Genomic DNA, 15,775 nt, shown 5'->3' on the forward strand with positions numbered 1-15,775 from the left:
CCTGCCTCCTGGCACTTACTGGAGCAAGTAATTATTCTATCTTCTCCTTTCTCCATCACATTCCCTAATTTAATCTCATATAAGATGAATGTGTCTCCATGTTGCTGACCCTTCTTGTTTCTCTTCATAATTTTTCAAACAATCCTGTGTTAGTTTCTGGGACTGAAGTAGCAGAGCTGTCAGTATTACTCAGTACTTGGGTATAGTATACACAAGAGATGTAAGGATGTATTCTGTTTTGTTCTCACTCCCGATAATAAAAATTCCCAACATTTGACTTGACTTTTTGAAAAGTTCTAAGCACTATGCACTATGGTTTGAAAAACTATTTCCAAAGTGGTAGTAATTAATTGTTCTGTTACAGATAATTAGAATTACTCACCCTCCAGTACACTGCTTTGCATTTTTCAGTACCATCAGGTATTTCACTGTGTAATTTAAAACAGGATCACACAAACTTCATCATCTCTTCTTCCATGTCTTCAATGACAGCTTAGAATAGCACAGGAGGTCTCCAAACAGAAATGGTACTAAAAGCACAGCAGTAATTAGTAACCTCTTTTGGTCATGACTATCAGTTGACTATCAGCTTTACCTCTTTGTCTCCTCTTACCTTTCAGCTGTTCATTGATTCTGAATGGAATCTGAATATCCTCTCACCCCACAAGAAATAAGTTCTATAAAAGTACCTAAGGTTTACAGTAAACACGTGGTAAACATATTTGTTGTTACAGGTTTCTCCAGAGACAGGTGTGTACCACCATGAGGGCCAAGCCTGAAAAATGTAGGGGGAAGTTATAAAGTCATTTGCTAGGTAATGGCCATTTTTATTGTTTCCCAGCATATATTAACTAGACATTCCCACTTTACTAGTTTATGTTGATAACCCATGCTATTCTTGTTTTGTATAATACTGTTCTTTTTAATTTTTGTTGTATTATATCTGCTTATATGCAAGGCAAATGCATCACATGTACATACACAGGGTTTTCTGTTGAGATCCTCCTGAGCTAGAAGCCATTAGAACTAACTCCATGATCTGCAGATTTCACTGTTAGATGAGATCATCTTAACAGCCTTCTTACATAATCCAGGTCTTACTTTTGTCTTAAAACACATTTTTGTTTGGTATGTTGATTTAGTAGAGACATCAATTCCTGCTGCATCTACCTGTGCTTCATCCCCTTGCTTTAACACCAGTAACTTGTACCTGTTCAAAGTGCCAGATTCTCCTTACTGTCTCCAAAGCTGGATGGAAGCTGTGGTGCTGTGATAGAAACAGGAGTGTGTAGATGTGTCTTGTCTTGACTCACCATCAGGTATCTGTGCCATCAACCTGCCCTGAGTCACTTCTCACCACGGGTGTATTGTGCCCATTGTGCACTTGTGCTGTAGGGTTATGCTGCAGTTACTCAACGTGACTCAACATGAACTCGTAAAGCCACGTCAGCCCAGGCTAAAACAGGTCTTGAAAGTCTTCTTATGATTTAAAGATTTCAAGTGGTAGAGGATCTACTACATTCCTTATTCCTGTGGACTTTGTAACACCACAGAAAATTTAAGATGTCTTTTTCTAGAACACGACAGGGTCCTTTGGTACAATGAGAAATTAAAGTTCAAGTCAATGATGTTATAAAAAGCTGAGGGAAATAAGTAATATTCAGAGAGTATGGATATTAGGGGCAGTCAGAAGAATAGCTGTATTTTTTGAGACAAGCCAATCAATGAGGAAAACAGCGCTCCATATCCAAAGCATCTTCGTAGTTTTTGGTCCAATCATTGTCTTCCTTGGCCTGTGAAGTAAAGAGAATGTGCATGAATATTTTGAGAGAGCAGATCATCAAACTGTGTTTGGAGACAGTTTACAAAGAGGAAAAAAAAGTATAAATAGCTGATTGTATGTAATGTGGTTTAGATTGTTCTTTGTTATAAGAGTCGAATATTTGAGAGAGAGCATCATGAAGACTAAATACTTTCTCATATTCCTGCTGTCAAAAAATCTTGTGTGTCAAGGAAACAGCAGTACATCTCCTGATCTCCAGACAGCATGGGAACAGCTGAATCATCCAGTCCCTCTGTCCTCTTGTTTGGTATGCATCATGAAAAAAATCACCTCCGTTTCTCCTTTCCCTCTACACACAGTATGTACATACATACACCGATATTTTGGGGAGTTTTTCAGAAAACCAAAAATACAGGCTTTGCATAAAAGATGTCAAATAATGGTAGCAGAAATGACAGTTACATCAATATGGAAATAGTATTCACATCCATATCAAATACAGTTGTAGGTGTAATATCTTTATTTATTGGTTTCATATACATTTCCTTTTCAAAGTTTAGGCATTTGTCATGAGTCCTGGCAGAAGTACATCAAATCTTTTCCTAAAGGAAATCTTATTGAAATGCAACTGTGATTTGCATTTGTCAGAATGCATTTACTTAGCATATGAAATCGTGTCATGGCAGAAGTCATCACAGTATTTTTTGGTGAATAATTGGTGAAATGTCAAAACCTTCTGACCATGCAATCATGGTTCACAGAGGTTTAATGTTGGCTAAAAACAGGAATGGATTCAGGACAGTTACTGATCATTTAATTCAAGATTCCTGTTCAAAAGCATTTTTAAGGATCAATTTTGTCTGTATTCTGCTTGTTTGCATTCTAGGTTCTTAGCTGAAGAACAATGCTTATGGTACATATCACATCAATTGAATCTGATAATATTTGCAATTGCACTGAATTTATATTACATTTTTAAGTCACATACAGAAACACCTTATTGTTTCCTGCATATGGGGAAGTGTATTTTTTAGGGTAAGATGTGTATGCAAGCTGCCTTTTAGGAATTATGTTCTGGCTTCAAGATACAATGCCAGCACTGAAATCCAAAAGAGGTTCAAATTCATGTGTCATTAAATTTTATTAATTTCACTGGCACTGCAGCCACAAGTCATTTGTTCCTAAATAATTTGATTCCATGCTGTGTGAGACTGCAAGAGAGGACAATGATCGGACTCCCAGCATAGCTTCCCATGGAGCACTGGCAGTGATCTCGCATAGTGACCTGATAGCCTAGGAGGACTTCTGTCATGGTGAAGAAGGTTAAACTGTGCATTGATTTCAGAGAGAAGACAAATATCTACAGGGAAGCACTATGAAAATATAAAATCAATTTGTGCTTTTAGCTGTGCCACATGGTTTGATTACAAATGGGACAATTTTCTCCTGCATCTAACACCTAAGTTTTTTTATCTGCAAAGCGAATTGCAATTGTGTATCCCAAGCTTCTGGGATGTCTCACCCTTTCTTATTTTTCCTTGAAGTAATTATGTCCAAGGATCTCTGACATGTTGAAAAAGCTTAGATTTAAAAATATAGTTAAGAAAAGTACATGAACATCCTTTGGTTTGGTTTATAGCTATCCAGTTGTGTTACATGTATATGAATAGTATTTGCCTCTGAGGGTATTGTGATGTTATATTTTGAAGCTGATATTATTTGTTCTCTGTCATACAAATAACACAGATGGATCCCACTTCCTTTAGGTTTACTGAAAGAAGCACAAAAGCTGTCTTGCACATAGGCAAGTGTTTTCTCTGTGAACGTTACAGAAACTTCCCACTGCACTTCCTCTGAATCCAAGTCTTCCTTAAGTAAGTTTACACCAACTTGTTCTTACAGTTTCCTGCCTCTGTTTTTCACAATGTGTCATTCAAAAAAAGCAAGGGTTTGTCACTTTGAGTTAAGCATCACGATGTGGTGTATTAGGAACCAGCTTATTACTCCATGGTAAACAGTTAATTTCCATGTTGATTTAATGGAATCTTGTAAACAATATTAGATTATGTGAAAGTAGGTTTCTGCTGATCTGCAAATTTGGCAGAATTATGAGGGTCAGGAAGGGGCTGACGATTCCAGAATTTGTGTATCTATTTCTGCTCTAAAATCCAGAAATAACTGTAATTACAGTGCTAACAGGAAACAGAAATCGGAGGGGTAGTTTGAGAGCTTTTTTCCAAACAATCAATTGTATCACAGACCAACCAAAGTAAGTAAGCGTTAAGTAATAATTAACAGATTTTAACTAATAATAATTAAAGTTAACAAATACAGTTAACAAATAATAAAGTGTTAACAAATACAAAGGCTCGGTATTAACTACTTCTCGTATAGCAAATGGTCATCAATAAAAACTTGGTACATTGGTTAACAGGTTACTACAGACTAGTATCTCACACCAGAAAAATGAAGGCGTTGTTTTGTTTACTTGCTTTCTAAGGAATACATATTTTTTATTTCATTACTGGGAAATAGAGTTTGTATGTGTTCCCAAGCTAAAACTGACTGCACAGGCTATTTTTCTCACAGGTCAGATGTGAGGAAACAGAAACATTTCACTTCCTTCATAATCTCTAAATAAAGAGAAGAGGAAAATGGGACCAGACCTATTGTTCTTACAGTTTCCTGCATCCTTTTCCACTATGCCTCATTCAAAAAAGCAATGGTTTGCCACTTTGAGTGCACCATCTTGATTTAGTGTATTTGGATATCTAATAATATATATATGTCTTTTTCAGTACATTGACCATATCAGAAAAGCCCTTATTGATAAAAAAGCCATATGTGAAAAGTCGCTTCTGAGTTTGTGGGAGGGGGTTTCATATAAAATATTGTAGCTCCCTATTAAAAGTGTTCTCTCTCTTTCAAGTTAATAAGATCAAACTACACAAATAAATAATCTGACCAAAAATCGCAATAAAATACTTTTGGGTTTCCTTTTCTCAGCTGTTTTTCCTAAGTCTTCAGTCAATTAAGTGGCTAGAGTACTATGATCAAATATAAACAAGAGAAAGGTTTCAGTTATAGAATCATAGAATCATTTAGGTTGAAAAAGACTTCTAAGTTCCTCAAATCCATCATTACAAAATACATTTGGTGCACTCTTGGCCACCCTAGTCCCAGGCTTTTTGCCAGGACTGCAACAACTCTTATTGAAATGGACTGGAAAGTGGGACAAGAAATTTCTGTTCTCAGTCATCAATGAGCTGTAGATGGAAATGTGGGGAAGCAAGCATTAGCTCATTATGTGCTCCTGGCAAGCCCTGCTTTGCTCTCCAGCGCTATTCCTTCTATCTCTATGACATCCTCTACAAATGAATTGCAGGGATCCTGCCTGAGGCTTGCCCTCACTGTCTCTCAGCCATTTGTAAGACATATATAAAAAGATGCACTATCCAGGTATTTCCCATGAAGAAACATCCTAGTACATCAGTCCATGGGTCAGGAGAGGACAAGGAGGCTGAGATATCCTGCAACCTTTTGGTTCCTGTTCAGGGTAAGAGATCTACCTTAGCCAGGTAGCAGCAGTGCTTAGGTTCTTGCAAAGAATCAGCCTTGCTTTTTATCACAACTGGATTTTGATCTACTGGAGAGTACAGAAGACATAAAAATTCAGGACACAGCCCTTCAGTCAGAGAGATGCCTTTACATTCTAATAGCTTCCTGATTAAATTATTTTTTATAAGAGAGTCAAATTGCTCTTAGCCTGAAAGAAAAGGCACATGGGAAGAGTAATGATGCAAAGTGCTGCTTTTCTTCACCTTTTATTTCGTATTCCAGTATAAGAGAGATATGTGCTTCATGCACTCAAGAGTATTCTCTCTCCTCTGTCAATGACACAAATCCTGGAAAATTACTTTGGTGGAAAGCACACACAAGTTGACAGTTCCATGAAAAAATGTGTGGATGGCAAAAGATGCAATCATCTCTCTGTATTTATGCACATATATCTGTTCCATCCTGCCAGTCTATAACACACTCATTTTATGATTAATTTAAAGAACTGTAAGATCAGAACTTTTTTTTTCCTAAAAGAACAGGAAGAAATAAAGTACTTGGCAATGATTCCACTTAAATTCAGAAAGTCGTAGCACTATGTAGTCTTAGCCCAAATTCTACCAAATATAGACCTGCTAAAATGACTGGAACAGAACATGGTGTTTCAAAAATAAATAAATTATATATTTATTTAGAACACTTGAATGTGTGTTAATTAAGTGTATTTCCACTCTGCTCAAATCATGAGTTTAGTTCAAATATTTTTTATTGATTTTACATTACAGGACTGTCATTAGCATTTGCTAACTGAGTCAAGTTCCGATGGTAATAGCTTTTCTTCAGGAATTATTTATACGCTGACAGGAAAACTACATCTTCTTCGCTGACATTTTGAGACTCTCAGTGGAAACAGAAGTTTCAGTTCTGTGTATATTTTATATATCTTACTGTCAAATTTTAAAAAATGGGGTCTGTGAATGGTTTCTCTGAGTAGAAATGGTAGTACAATGGAAATGGTACTGTACTTTGATATCAAGTCCTGCTGTTAAGTATACTGACGGATGTTATGCTCCTCAATGTGATGGAATCATCCTAGCTTTTATAAGAATACCTGTGAACTGAGGACGTGTAGGTAAGGTCAGTGATCAAAGGAGATGGGGATTTGGCTGTGGGGGTATGGGTCAGCTGCAAAGCAGCTGCTGGAGGAGCAGCCACAGCTAGGGCCAACCTTGTCCCAAGGGAGCTGCTGTCATCCCAGGTTCCACTACAGGGCCTTGCCATAGCTGCAGCCCCACTGCACTACTGCCCTGCGTGTCCCTGGCTGTGGGCTGCTGCTCCAGACCACACAGTCCTCCCCACTGCCCAGGCTGGGGGTAGCAGCCTGGGGCTTTTGCCACTGCCTGTCTTGTGATCGTGTGCAGATCCCAGCTTCCCTTGCTAATCCCTCACAATAAATGAGGATAAAGAGATGCAGTTGGAAATAGATCTTCAAAATAAGTCAAGATGTTTGGAAGGGGAAAAGGAAAAAAACATAAGGACGGTACAGAATGAAATAACGTAAAAATTAGAAAGTGTGAAGATATGAGTCTGTAAACACAGATTAAAGAAAAGCTATATATAGAGAAGAAGACTTTTAATCATCAGACTCCTTCCTAGAGCCACCACAGATGGAGCACACAGCATCTTAATATCCTTCCTATACCTGACTGAACATCAGAGAAATGTCACCACAGTGTTGCTTTTAACAAATGAAGCATATTTGAAAGCACATGGGGGTGTTTTTGCCCTGGAGGAATTTAAGAAAAAGAAATAAACTAGATTATTGCTGTCTTAAAAAATATGAGACACAGAGGGGGTTTTATATTTTATTTATCTTAACATACAAAGAACATCACTGTGGACAAAAAGGAGAATGAATTAAAATCCTTGGGAAACTGATAATAATGGAAAACAGCTTAAAGGACAGGCTGAGTCAAATTCTGACCAAGAGGGAGAATCGCTCTGTGAAATAACAAACTCATGAATCCAGAATAGAGATGGGACTAAAGCACAAGGAAAAGGCAAGCTGGAATACAAACCCACGACTATCAATATTGTGCAGGATTGTATGCTGTCTGTGAGGAAAAAATGTGCAGAAAGAAAGGTTAAAGGGGGAAATTAAAAATCTTGCATAATTGATTATAAGTGAAAACCCTTTAGGTAAAAAATAGCAAGATGGAAATGAAAATGTAAGTGAAGTAATGTAACTGTAAGGAAAAGGACAGATGCCTTTATATACAGAGCTAAAAGCAGGGAATATAAAAAGAAGGGGGGGTGACTATGTGTGTAATATGGAGAGATGTGCAAATTTGCTTTCAGCACTTCTTCCCACCTTGTAACCAATTTCTGACAAATTCAGTAATGTGCCAGAAGTTTCCTGAAGTAGCTATTAACAACCCTCCCAGATGGAGATCATTATTCAGTGGAATAATGAGGAATAATCAGGAAGGAAAATGAGGAATAATCCCATCAGGAAGGGATAACATCCTGTTTCATCATCAAGTACACTTCACTTCCACATTCAGGGAGCAAGAGGAAAGAGTGAAAGGTAGGAGAACAATGCAAACCGCTCAAGAATCCAGGGTGATGGAAACTGAGTAAATAAAGGTAATGGAGGTTAAGACTGTTTTCAGGACTAGCAGGGACTTCAGGATTCAAAATTCTAGAGCTTCAAAAGAAAAAAAAGGCATTGAAGGACCACAAGGTAACCCAAATAATTTTTAGAAAGTAATTTGAATATAGTCTTATAATACCTCAAGGCAGTTGTTACCAATATATAATTTCATGAATAAATATGTATGTTAGTGTCAAAAGTACCAAGAAAGTTAATCTTATCCCTCCTGACTCCACGAAATTATAGAGAATATATTTATAAAAGAGGGTGTTGTAGACACTGTTATGAATAAACTAAATATCTATGGCAGCAAGACCAGATGAATTTACAGTTAAAATTCAGATCAAAAGGAGTTTTCATTCAGTAAGAGACTTATTTGATAGTATCAGTGCAAGCAAGAGACATTCTTTTCTTTTTGGATAGTTTTTAAATCTAAAGAAGTGGAGTCAATCAGCTCTCAGGCAGGAAATATAAAAAATCACTTGCCTTCAATATATACTGTAAAGGAATGCCTCTCTCGAAATGACCAAAACCACATGTAGCTCTGGAGGGTAAGGGTAGAGCCACCCACCCCCCCCCACCCCCCCCCCCCCCCCCCCCCCCCCCCCCCCCCCCCCCCCCCCCCCCCCCCCCCCCCCCCCCCCCCCCCCCCCCCCCCCCCCCCCCCCCCCCCCCCCCCCCCCCCCCCCCCCCCCCCCCCCCCCCCCCCCCCCCCCCCCCCCCCCCCCCCCCCCCCCCCCCCCCCCCCCCCCCCCCCCCCCCCCCCCCCCCCCCCCCCCCCCCCCCCCCCCCACCTTTTGAGATGCAGACATGAAATCTCTTACAGAAATCTGCCAAAATCATGAGAAGCAAATGTTGCTCTTTTCTGGTATCTTCCATATCATTGCTTTAACTGAAACCCTTTCCTTTAAAGGCTTTCATTTGACTGCTTGCTTTTTTCAAAGAAGTATTCAAGCATTTGGATGAAAGAGAAAATTATTCAGTTTTTTAAATATGGACGTTTACAAGAACCTGACAGACATATAAAATAAAATGTTTAAAGGAGAGACTGGGGAAAACTGGTGCAATAGTAAGCGATATGGAGAGGACAGTATTCATTCTGCACTCAGGAGGCCTAGAGACAGTAGATGTCTTCAGCCAGGATCCCATACACATTTCAGTGCTGACACAACACGCTAGGGAGGCTGCAGAGAAAGATGTTACTATTTTCCCTTCTAGGATGTACTTGCACACTCACTTTGGTCAGTAACCACATTGCTTTAGATCCACTGTTCACATGATGAATGCTCCTTGCAAAGGTGCTCTCCTTGTATAGAAGGAAAAGAAAAAAAAACCCGTTGTTGCTACTGTGGAAAGGACTTTTACATCCACTATGGAAACTCTCATAACCTTAAATGTAGGATTCCCTTTTGATGGAGAAGCAATCCCAATAGGACTGGTAGAACTGGTAGGTTCTTTGAAATATGGATGCCATTTCACAGAAGGTAAAAGCAGCACATGACAAAAGTGATGTTTTTCAAAATTGTAAAAATGTAAGGTTGGTAAGAGGTTGTAAACTGTAACATGGAACATACATGCAGAAATCTACAAAAGTATGGGTAAAATGTCTGTAAAATGGCTACATTCCTACTAAAATGTTGCTTCTATACAGAGAAAATACATTTGCTTTTAGAAAAGCAGAAAAGGAACTTCTTTAATTTGTAATTGTTAGCACTGTTCTCAAAATCTTCTGTCTGGAATAAAGTACCTTATATCCAAAGATATGTTCTTTTTTGAAAAAAAAAAATCAGGTAGTAACAATAAACCAGTTCTCAAAATCTGAGCCAATATTTTAAACATTTCCCATTCATTTCTAGACCTAATCTACTTGTCTTTACACTAAAGAATCAGGATAGAACAAGTTCCCAGAACTCCTGATGAGCTGCAAGTAAAGGAGTATATTGACAGAGATTGTAAAACCTGCTCCACAGCATTATGTATGCGGAAGAATTTAGAAAGGCAATGGCAAATAACCTCAGGGCCATTTTTCTAAACTTGGAGAACCAGATGCAAAATGGAAACTGGACCTGAATACATACTTTATAAGGCTGAAAGTTACTGAAGGTGTTTTAACAAAATAAAATAATCTGAGAATATATCTATCTTTAGTGCAAATGAGGTGGTAGGTGAGATCCACTAACTGTAATAAGAACATCAAAAGCAGGTAGGCTGTAGACATGGCACACCTCCTTCACCTGATGAATGCCAGACTCTGCAACTGTTTATGAGTTGTGTTTATTTTTAGAAATTAGTCTGAACATGTGTAACAGGTAGTTTTCAGAAATCAACATTAAGTTCACAGCTGATAAAAGACACTAAAACCAGTTTTAAGTGTTATTGCCCTTAAACAAATAATTTCTTTTTTTTTTTTTTTTTAGTACTAATGAACATATGTACTTCTGGTCACGTATCAAATTGTAAAAGTATGTCTTTTCTAAGAATAATGTGTTATTGATGTATAATTTAGGTCTGATTCTAGGAGTTATGGGCAGCAAAATGACCTTGTATTTCAATCCCCTTGGATCACTGGACCTGGCCTTCCTGTAACAATGATGACTTTGTCCAACTCTGATCTCTTAAAGGGATATCCTTTGATATCAATATATGTAATCTAACAGTTTCTTCACAGACAATAAAATACAGTAAAATTAGGCACCACATGGAGAATGGTTTAACTTTTAGCTATTCAGAACTCTGAATTCTAAGAAGGTACATTGAAGAGACAATAATAGGTACAATACCTAAAAATCCAGGACAATTCTTGTTCTGTTTAAAACATAAATCCAGATACTTCAATCAAGTGCTTAATGTACTGAAGGCTGAATCTACTGTATCAAAAGTGTACCACTAATGATACATTTTGGTGGGTATTTCACCATAAACCTTCTTTGTGTATCTAATACCAGTTCTGGGAAATGCTGTGATACAAATCTTTACAAACCAAAAGACCTGGAAGACTTAATTGTTTGGGTCAGTTGCACTGGCAAGTGCAAGTACAGAGAAATTACTCACTTCTTACTAGCATGCCTGAATACTATTTTCCTCAGTTCATCCTGTACCAAACAGCATGCAAAATGAATTGCCATTGAGAAGCCATTGAAAAGATTTAATTAATTATCTCAATAGATGCTAACTTTGGCATGGTGGGCACCAGTAGAGTTCTCAACAGAAAATCTCTCTTCGGGCTGGAGGTTTTCAGGGACTGATCAGGGGAGGGAAGGAAGATTCCAAAGTCAGACACAGAAACTTTGTACTGGGACTCTCTGAGGCAAAGGGGCTGTGTCCACATGTAGATCTTTGGAAGTAGAAATTAATTTGCTACACATCATGTAATTTTTATTATTTCTAATCAGTCTTTGAACTGGCACAAAGCAAGAAGATAAGTTTATGATACTGGAGAAATGGTACAGGAGATTATGGTACAGGTTGGAAATGAGACCAAACAACCTGATTCCCAAACTATCTACCCAAGCAGCTTCAGAAAGATGCTGTACCACAGGGAAAAGTGGCAATGACGTGACATTTTCACATGACATATAATGGGTTTAGTGAAATGTACAGTGATTTAACATACTGTAGAACTGTTTCACACTTGGATATGTGAAAATATCCATATAATAAATAAATAATCCATGCTAGAGAACTTCCTCCTTTGTGTTAGTATTTGTGTCTTGTACAAACGGCTGTAGCCAAGTGATCCCCATTAATGCAAAAAGAGAGCTTTAGCTGCAAAAATGCAAATAATAAAATAGCAACTCAAATAAAATAATGAGATGTCCAGATTACTCTTACCCATAAACCTCAAAATTATTTTGACAATATAAATATTTTGGGGTCCTTACACTAACTTACAGCTAAAAATATATACATATATTAATGTTTCCAACTCTAGTGCCTGAGCAAACACACAATCACTGTAAGAAGCAAAGGTACTTGGAACCCAAACACTTACTGATAAGTGATTTAAAAACCTCTTCTACAAATGTCTCTGTATAACTAATAGAACCACAATATGCAATTTAGCCATGGAGGCAAGTGACAATTATTTTACTTGCAGAGATACTGATATGACAGTAGCTCCAAGTAGGTGACCTGTGATGTTAAATTTGCCTTATCTAAGTCTATAAAATAACAATAATTACTTTTTTTTTTTTTTAAGTTATTTCTTTAATATAGGCTATTTTGAAGCATTTTAACTGAGAATGTGATCAATCTGTGGTTTCGTCATTAGAGTTGCAAAAGTTTGATTACAGTACATTTCTGGGAAGAACCTTTTGGCTGTTATTTTAACTATGAGCTAAGGTATCTGTGATTTTCAGAAACTTTAGTTAGCAGCAAAAGCAGCACTGTGTATTTCAAATAGCGAGAAAGATGAATGTCTAAGTTTAAAATGTAACTATCTTAAGAGGCAGAATGCATGAAGTGCTTAAGGAAAGTATAGCAGTCAGCAACAGCAATCTAGAAAGAGAAACATTGGAAGAGTTGTGAAGGAAGGTGAAGTGGAAAAAGAAAATAAACATAAATTAAGAATTATAGAAATATATGAAGTAGGGGACTGCCAGCTCAGCAGGATTTAAATCAGACCAGGTAGTCAAAAGGTCAGGCAGGAGACCATGGCATTTGTTAGATGTCCTCCAGATGCCAAAGTAGTTTGGAGGCAATTTCATTAGTCTACTGCAGGGAAAGCGCAGATCTACTGGGGAACCTAATTGCGTCTTTGCACAATCTGAAGGGAGCCTACAAGAAAGATGGAGAGTGACTACTTACAAGGGTACGTAGTGACAGGACATGGGGAAATGGCTTCAAGCTGAAACAGAGCAGGTTTGGATGAGATAAAAGGAAGAAATTCTTTACTGTGGGGGTGGTGAGGCACTGGAAGAGATCGCCCAGAAAAGCTGTGGATGCCCCCTCCATGGAAATAGTCAAGGCCAGGTTGTATAGGGCTTTGAACAACCTGGTTAAGTGGAGAATGTCTTTGTTCATAGCAGGCGGGGTAGACCTATATGATTTTTAATGTTCCTTCCAATCCAAACCATTCTACGATTCTACCCAAGGAAATACACAGGCAAGAGACACACACAGAGCAAGAGCTCTTCATGTGGAGATAGATGGGCTCTTGCCTATTCTTCCTTACAAGGCTGGTGTATGGAGCTATTATCCAGGCCATTTATTGTGTGCTATGTGGTGTGATGCATACAGTAATGATGGTGGAAAGAGGAATCATACAGAGGAGGGCAACCACTTACAGCTGGGCCTATATGGCATGATAGGCCGTCCTTCACCAGTTATCAGCAGACCCTGCACTGGGGATGATGGCCCCACAGAAGTGATTATTCACCTGTACTCAGCACTAGTGATGCCGTATCTAGAGTCCTGTGTCCAGGTTCTGGGTCCTTCACTTTAGGACAGACACTGAGGTGTCTGGAGCAGTCCAGAGATGGGCATGAGGAGCAGCTGAGAGAGCTGGGGCTGTTCAGCCTGGAGGAGGCTCAGGCCTCTCCACAACTCCGTGAAAGAAGGGTGTAGGCAGTGCGGGTAGTTTCTTCTCCCAGACAGCCAGCGATGGGGAAAAAGGACATTTTTCAAGCTGCACCCGTGAAGATTTGGGATGGACATTAGGGGGAATTTCTTTACAGAAAGGGTGATCAGGCATTGGAACGGGCTGCCCGTGGAGGTGGTGGCATCACTGTCCCTGGAGGTACGTAAGGAAAGCCTGGATGTGGCACTGAGTGCCATGGTCTAGTTGACATGGCGGTATTCAGTCATAGGTTGCACTCGGTGATCTCAGAGGTCTTTTCCAACCTGTTTCTGTGATTCTGTGAAGGCAGGCTCGGGAACCCTCTCGGCACTGCCTCAGCCTCTCCCACGACCCACTAAAGCCAGGACGGCCGGGCAGCTGAGCATCCCCTGATTTATTGGGCAGCTTCTCCGGGGCCCTGTGCAGTCCCGGCCGAGGCAAAGAGCGAGACGCCCCCGCCGCGCAGTCCGAGAGCCCGCGGAGCTCCGGCCTGCGGGGCCGCCGCCCTCCCGCGCCGCCGCACCCACAGGGGGCGCTGCAGCACACGGCCGGGCCGCCGAGAGGGGCCGGGTCGCGCCGACTACCGCCGCCGCCGTCCCCCCGCCCCCAGGGCGCCGGAGACGGCGCCGGCAGCGCGGGGCGGGGCGGGGGCGGCGGCAGCGCCTCTGGGCCTTCTCCCCGCTAGCCCCGCCCCCGGGCCCGGCGCGGAGGGGGCGGGCTGCCCGCGGCGCTGGGCGCTCCCCGCGCCTCCCTTTCCGGGCGGCGGCGCGCGCAGGCGCGGGGGCGGGCGCGCAGGCGCGCGGCCGCGTGGGCGGGCGGCGGGGGGAAGGTGCGAGCAGCCGCCCGCGCGCGGCCGCCGGCGGCGCGTGTGTCCCGTGTGTGCCCCCCCAGCGCCGCCGCACCGCCGCCTCCCCCCGGCCCCGCCGCCGGATGCGGATGATCCGCGGCGCTAAAAGATGGAGGGGGTGACGCTGAGCGAGGCGGAGCAGCGCTACTACTGCGACCTCTTCTCCTACTGCGACACCGAGAGCACCAAGAAGGTGGCCTCCAACGGGCGCGTCCTGGAGCTCTTCCGCGCCGCGCAGCTGCCCAACGACGTGGTCATGCAGGTACGGCCGCCGCCGGGGGTCGGCGGGCCCGGGCACCGCCCCGCCGTGCCCAGATGGCCCCGGCCTGGCCCTTCCCCTCCGCCCGGCTCGCCGCCCTTGGGGGCGGGGGTCGTCCCGCCGGCGGGGACTCGGGGATGGCAGAGTCTTTGGGATTGGAAGGGACCTGTGGAGATCATCTCGTACAACCCCAGTGCCGAGGGTTGTACCCTGCCGAGGCAGGGTCACGTAGAGCAGGGGACACAGGAACGCGTCCAGGTGGGGTTTGAGTGTCTCCAGAGAGAGACTCCACCACCTCCCCGGGCAGCCTCTTCCAGTGCTCTGCCGTCCTCAGAGTAAGGAGGCTCTTACTCATGTTGGGGTGAAACTTACTGTGATACAGTTTATGGCCATTGCTCCTCGTCCTGTCGCTGGGCACCACTGAAACGACTCTGGCACCATCCGCTTTGAGATATTTTATGTGCATTAATGAGATCCTCTCTCAGTCTTCTCTAGGCTAAACAGTCCCAGCTCGCCAGTCTGTCGTGATCAGAGAGCTCCAGACCCCTGATCACCTTTGTGTCCCTCTGCTGGACCCTCTCTGTTAGCTCCTTGTCATTCTCGTACTGAGGAGTCCGGGACTGGGCACAGTAGGACGCTGTTGTCTGAGCGGCCCCCTGAGCCCCTCCACCTGCAAGGGCAGGGGGCACAGCGAGTTGTGCACCCTGTGCCAGCCTCCCCTCCCCTTACCTACCTCCGACTGCAGGACTGGGAAGGGGCTGGTGCTGTCTCTGCTGGCAGCGTCCAGCAACTGGTAGGAAAATATTCTGTGCCGACAGAGGCCATCCACAGCGTGAGAACCCCGGAGGGTTTTGGGGGTGCGAGTGGGATTGTCCCCACGATCTCTTGGTGAAGGGAAGCACAGAAGGAGATCTGGTTTTGTGTCGTTGAGAGCTACTGAAACTGGTCCACTTTGCCTAAGACATGCAGTCTTTTTTGAATATCACTTGCCGGCAGGAATTAACTTACCTGTAGTCAGCCAAATGTTTCTAACAACGAAAAATGTATTAAGGCTGACGCGGGTCCATACTTGCAGTATGCATGTGCACAGTTTTAGCACTTCCTTGGCCAGATTATGT

General features: G+C 42.1%; 1 protein-coding gene across 8 annotated transcripts in view; it reads left to right on the forward strand.

Moving 5' to 3' along the window:
- The first annotated feature begins 14,353 nt into the window (after nt 1-14,353).
- The window catches only part of REPS1 (RALBP1 associated Eps domain containing 1), a 58,884-nt gene continuing 57,462 nt past the window's right edge, over nt 14,354-15,775 (forward strand). For all 8 annotated transcript variants that reach the window (XM_066315586.1, XM_066315593.1, XM_066315588.1 and 5 more), the window contains exon 1: nt 14,354-14,660. In XM_066315586.1, the coding sequence (XP_066171683.1) occupies nt 14,508-14,660 (153 nt within the window). In that variant the 5' untranslated portion in view covers nt 14,354-14,507. The remainder of the gene's footprint in view (nt 14,661-15,775) is intronic.

Source organism: Sylvia atricapilla, chromosome 3 (assembly GCF_009819655.1).
Source record: "Sylvia atricapilla isolate bSylAtr1 chromosome 3, bSylAtr1.pri, whole genome shotgun sequence".
Classification (NCBI taxonomy): domain Eukaryota; kingdom Metazoa; phylum Chordata; class Aves; order Passeriformes; family Sylviidae; genus Sylvia; species Sylvia atricapilla.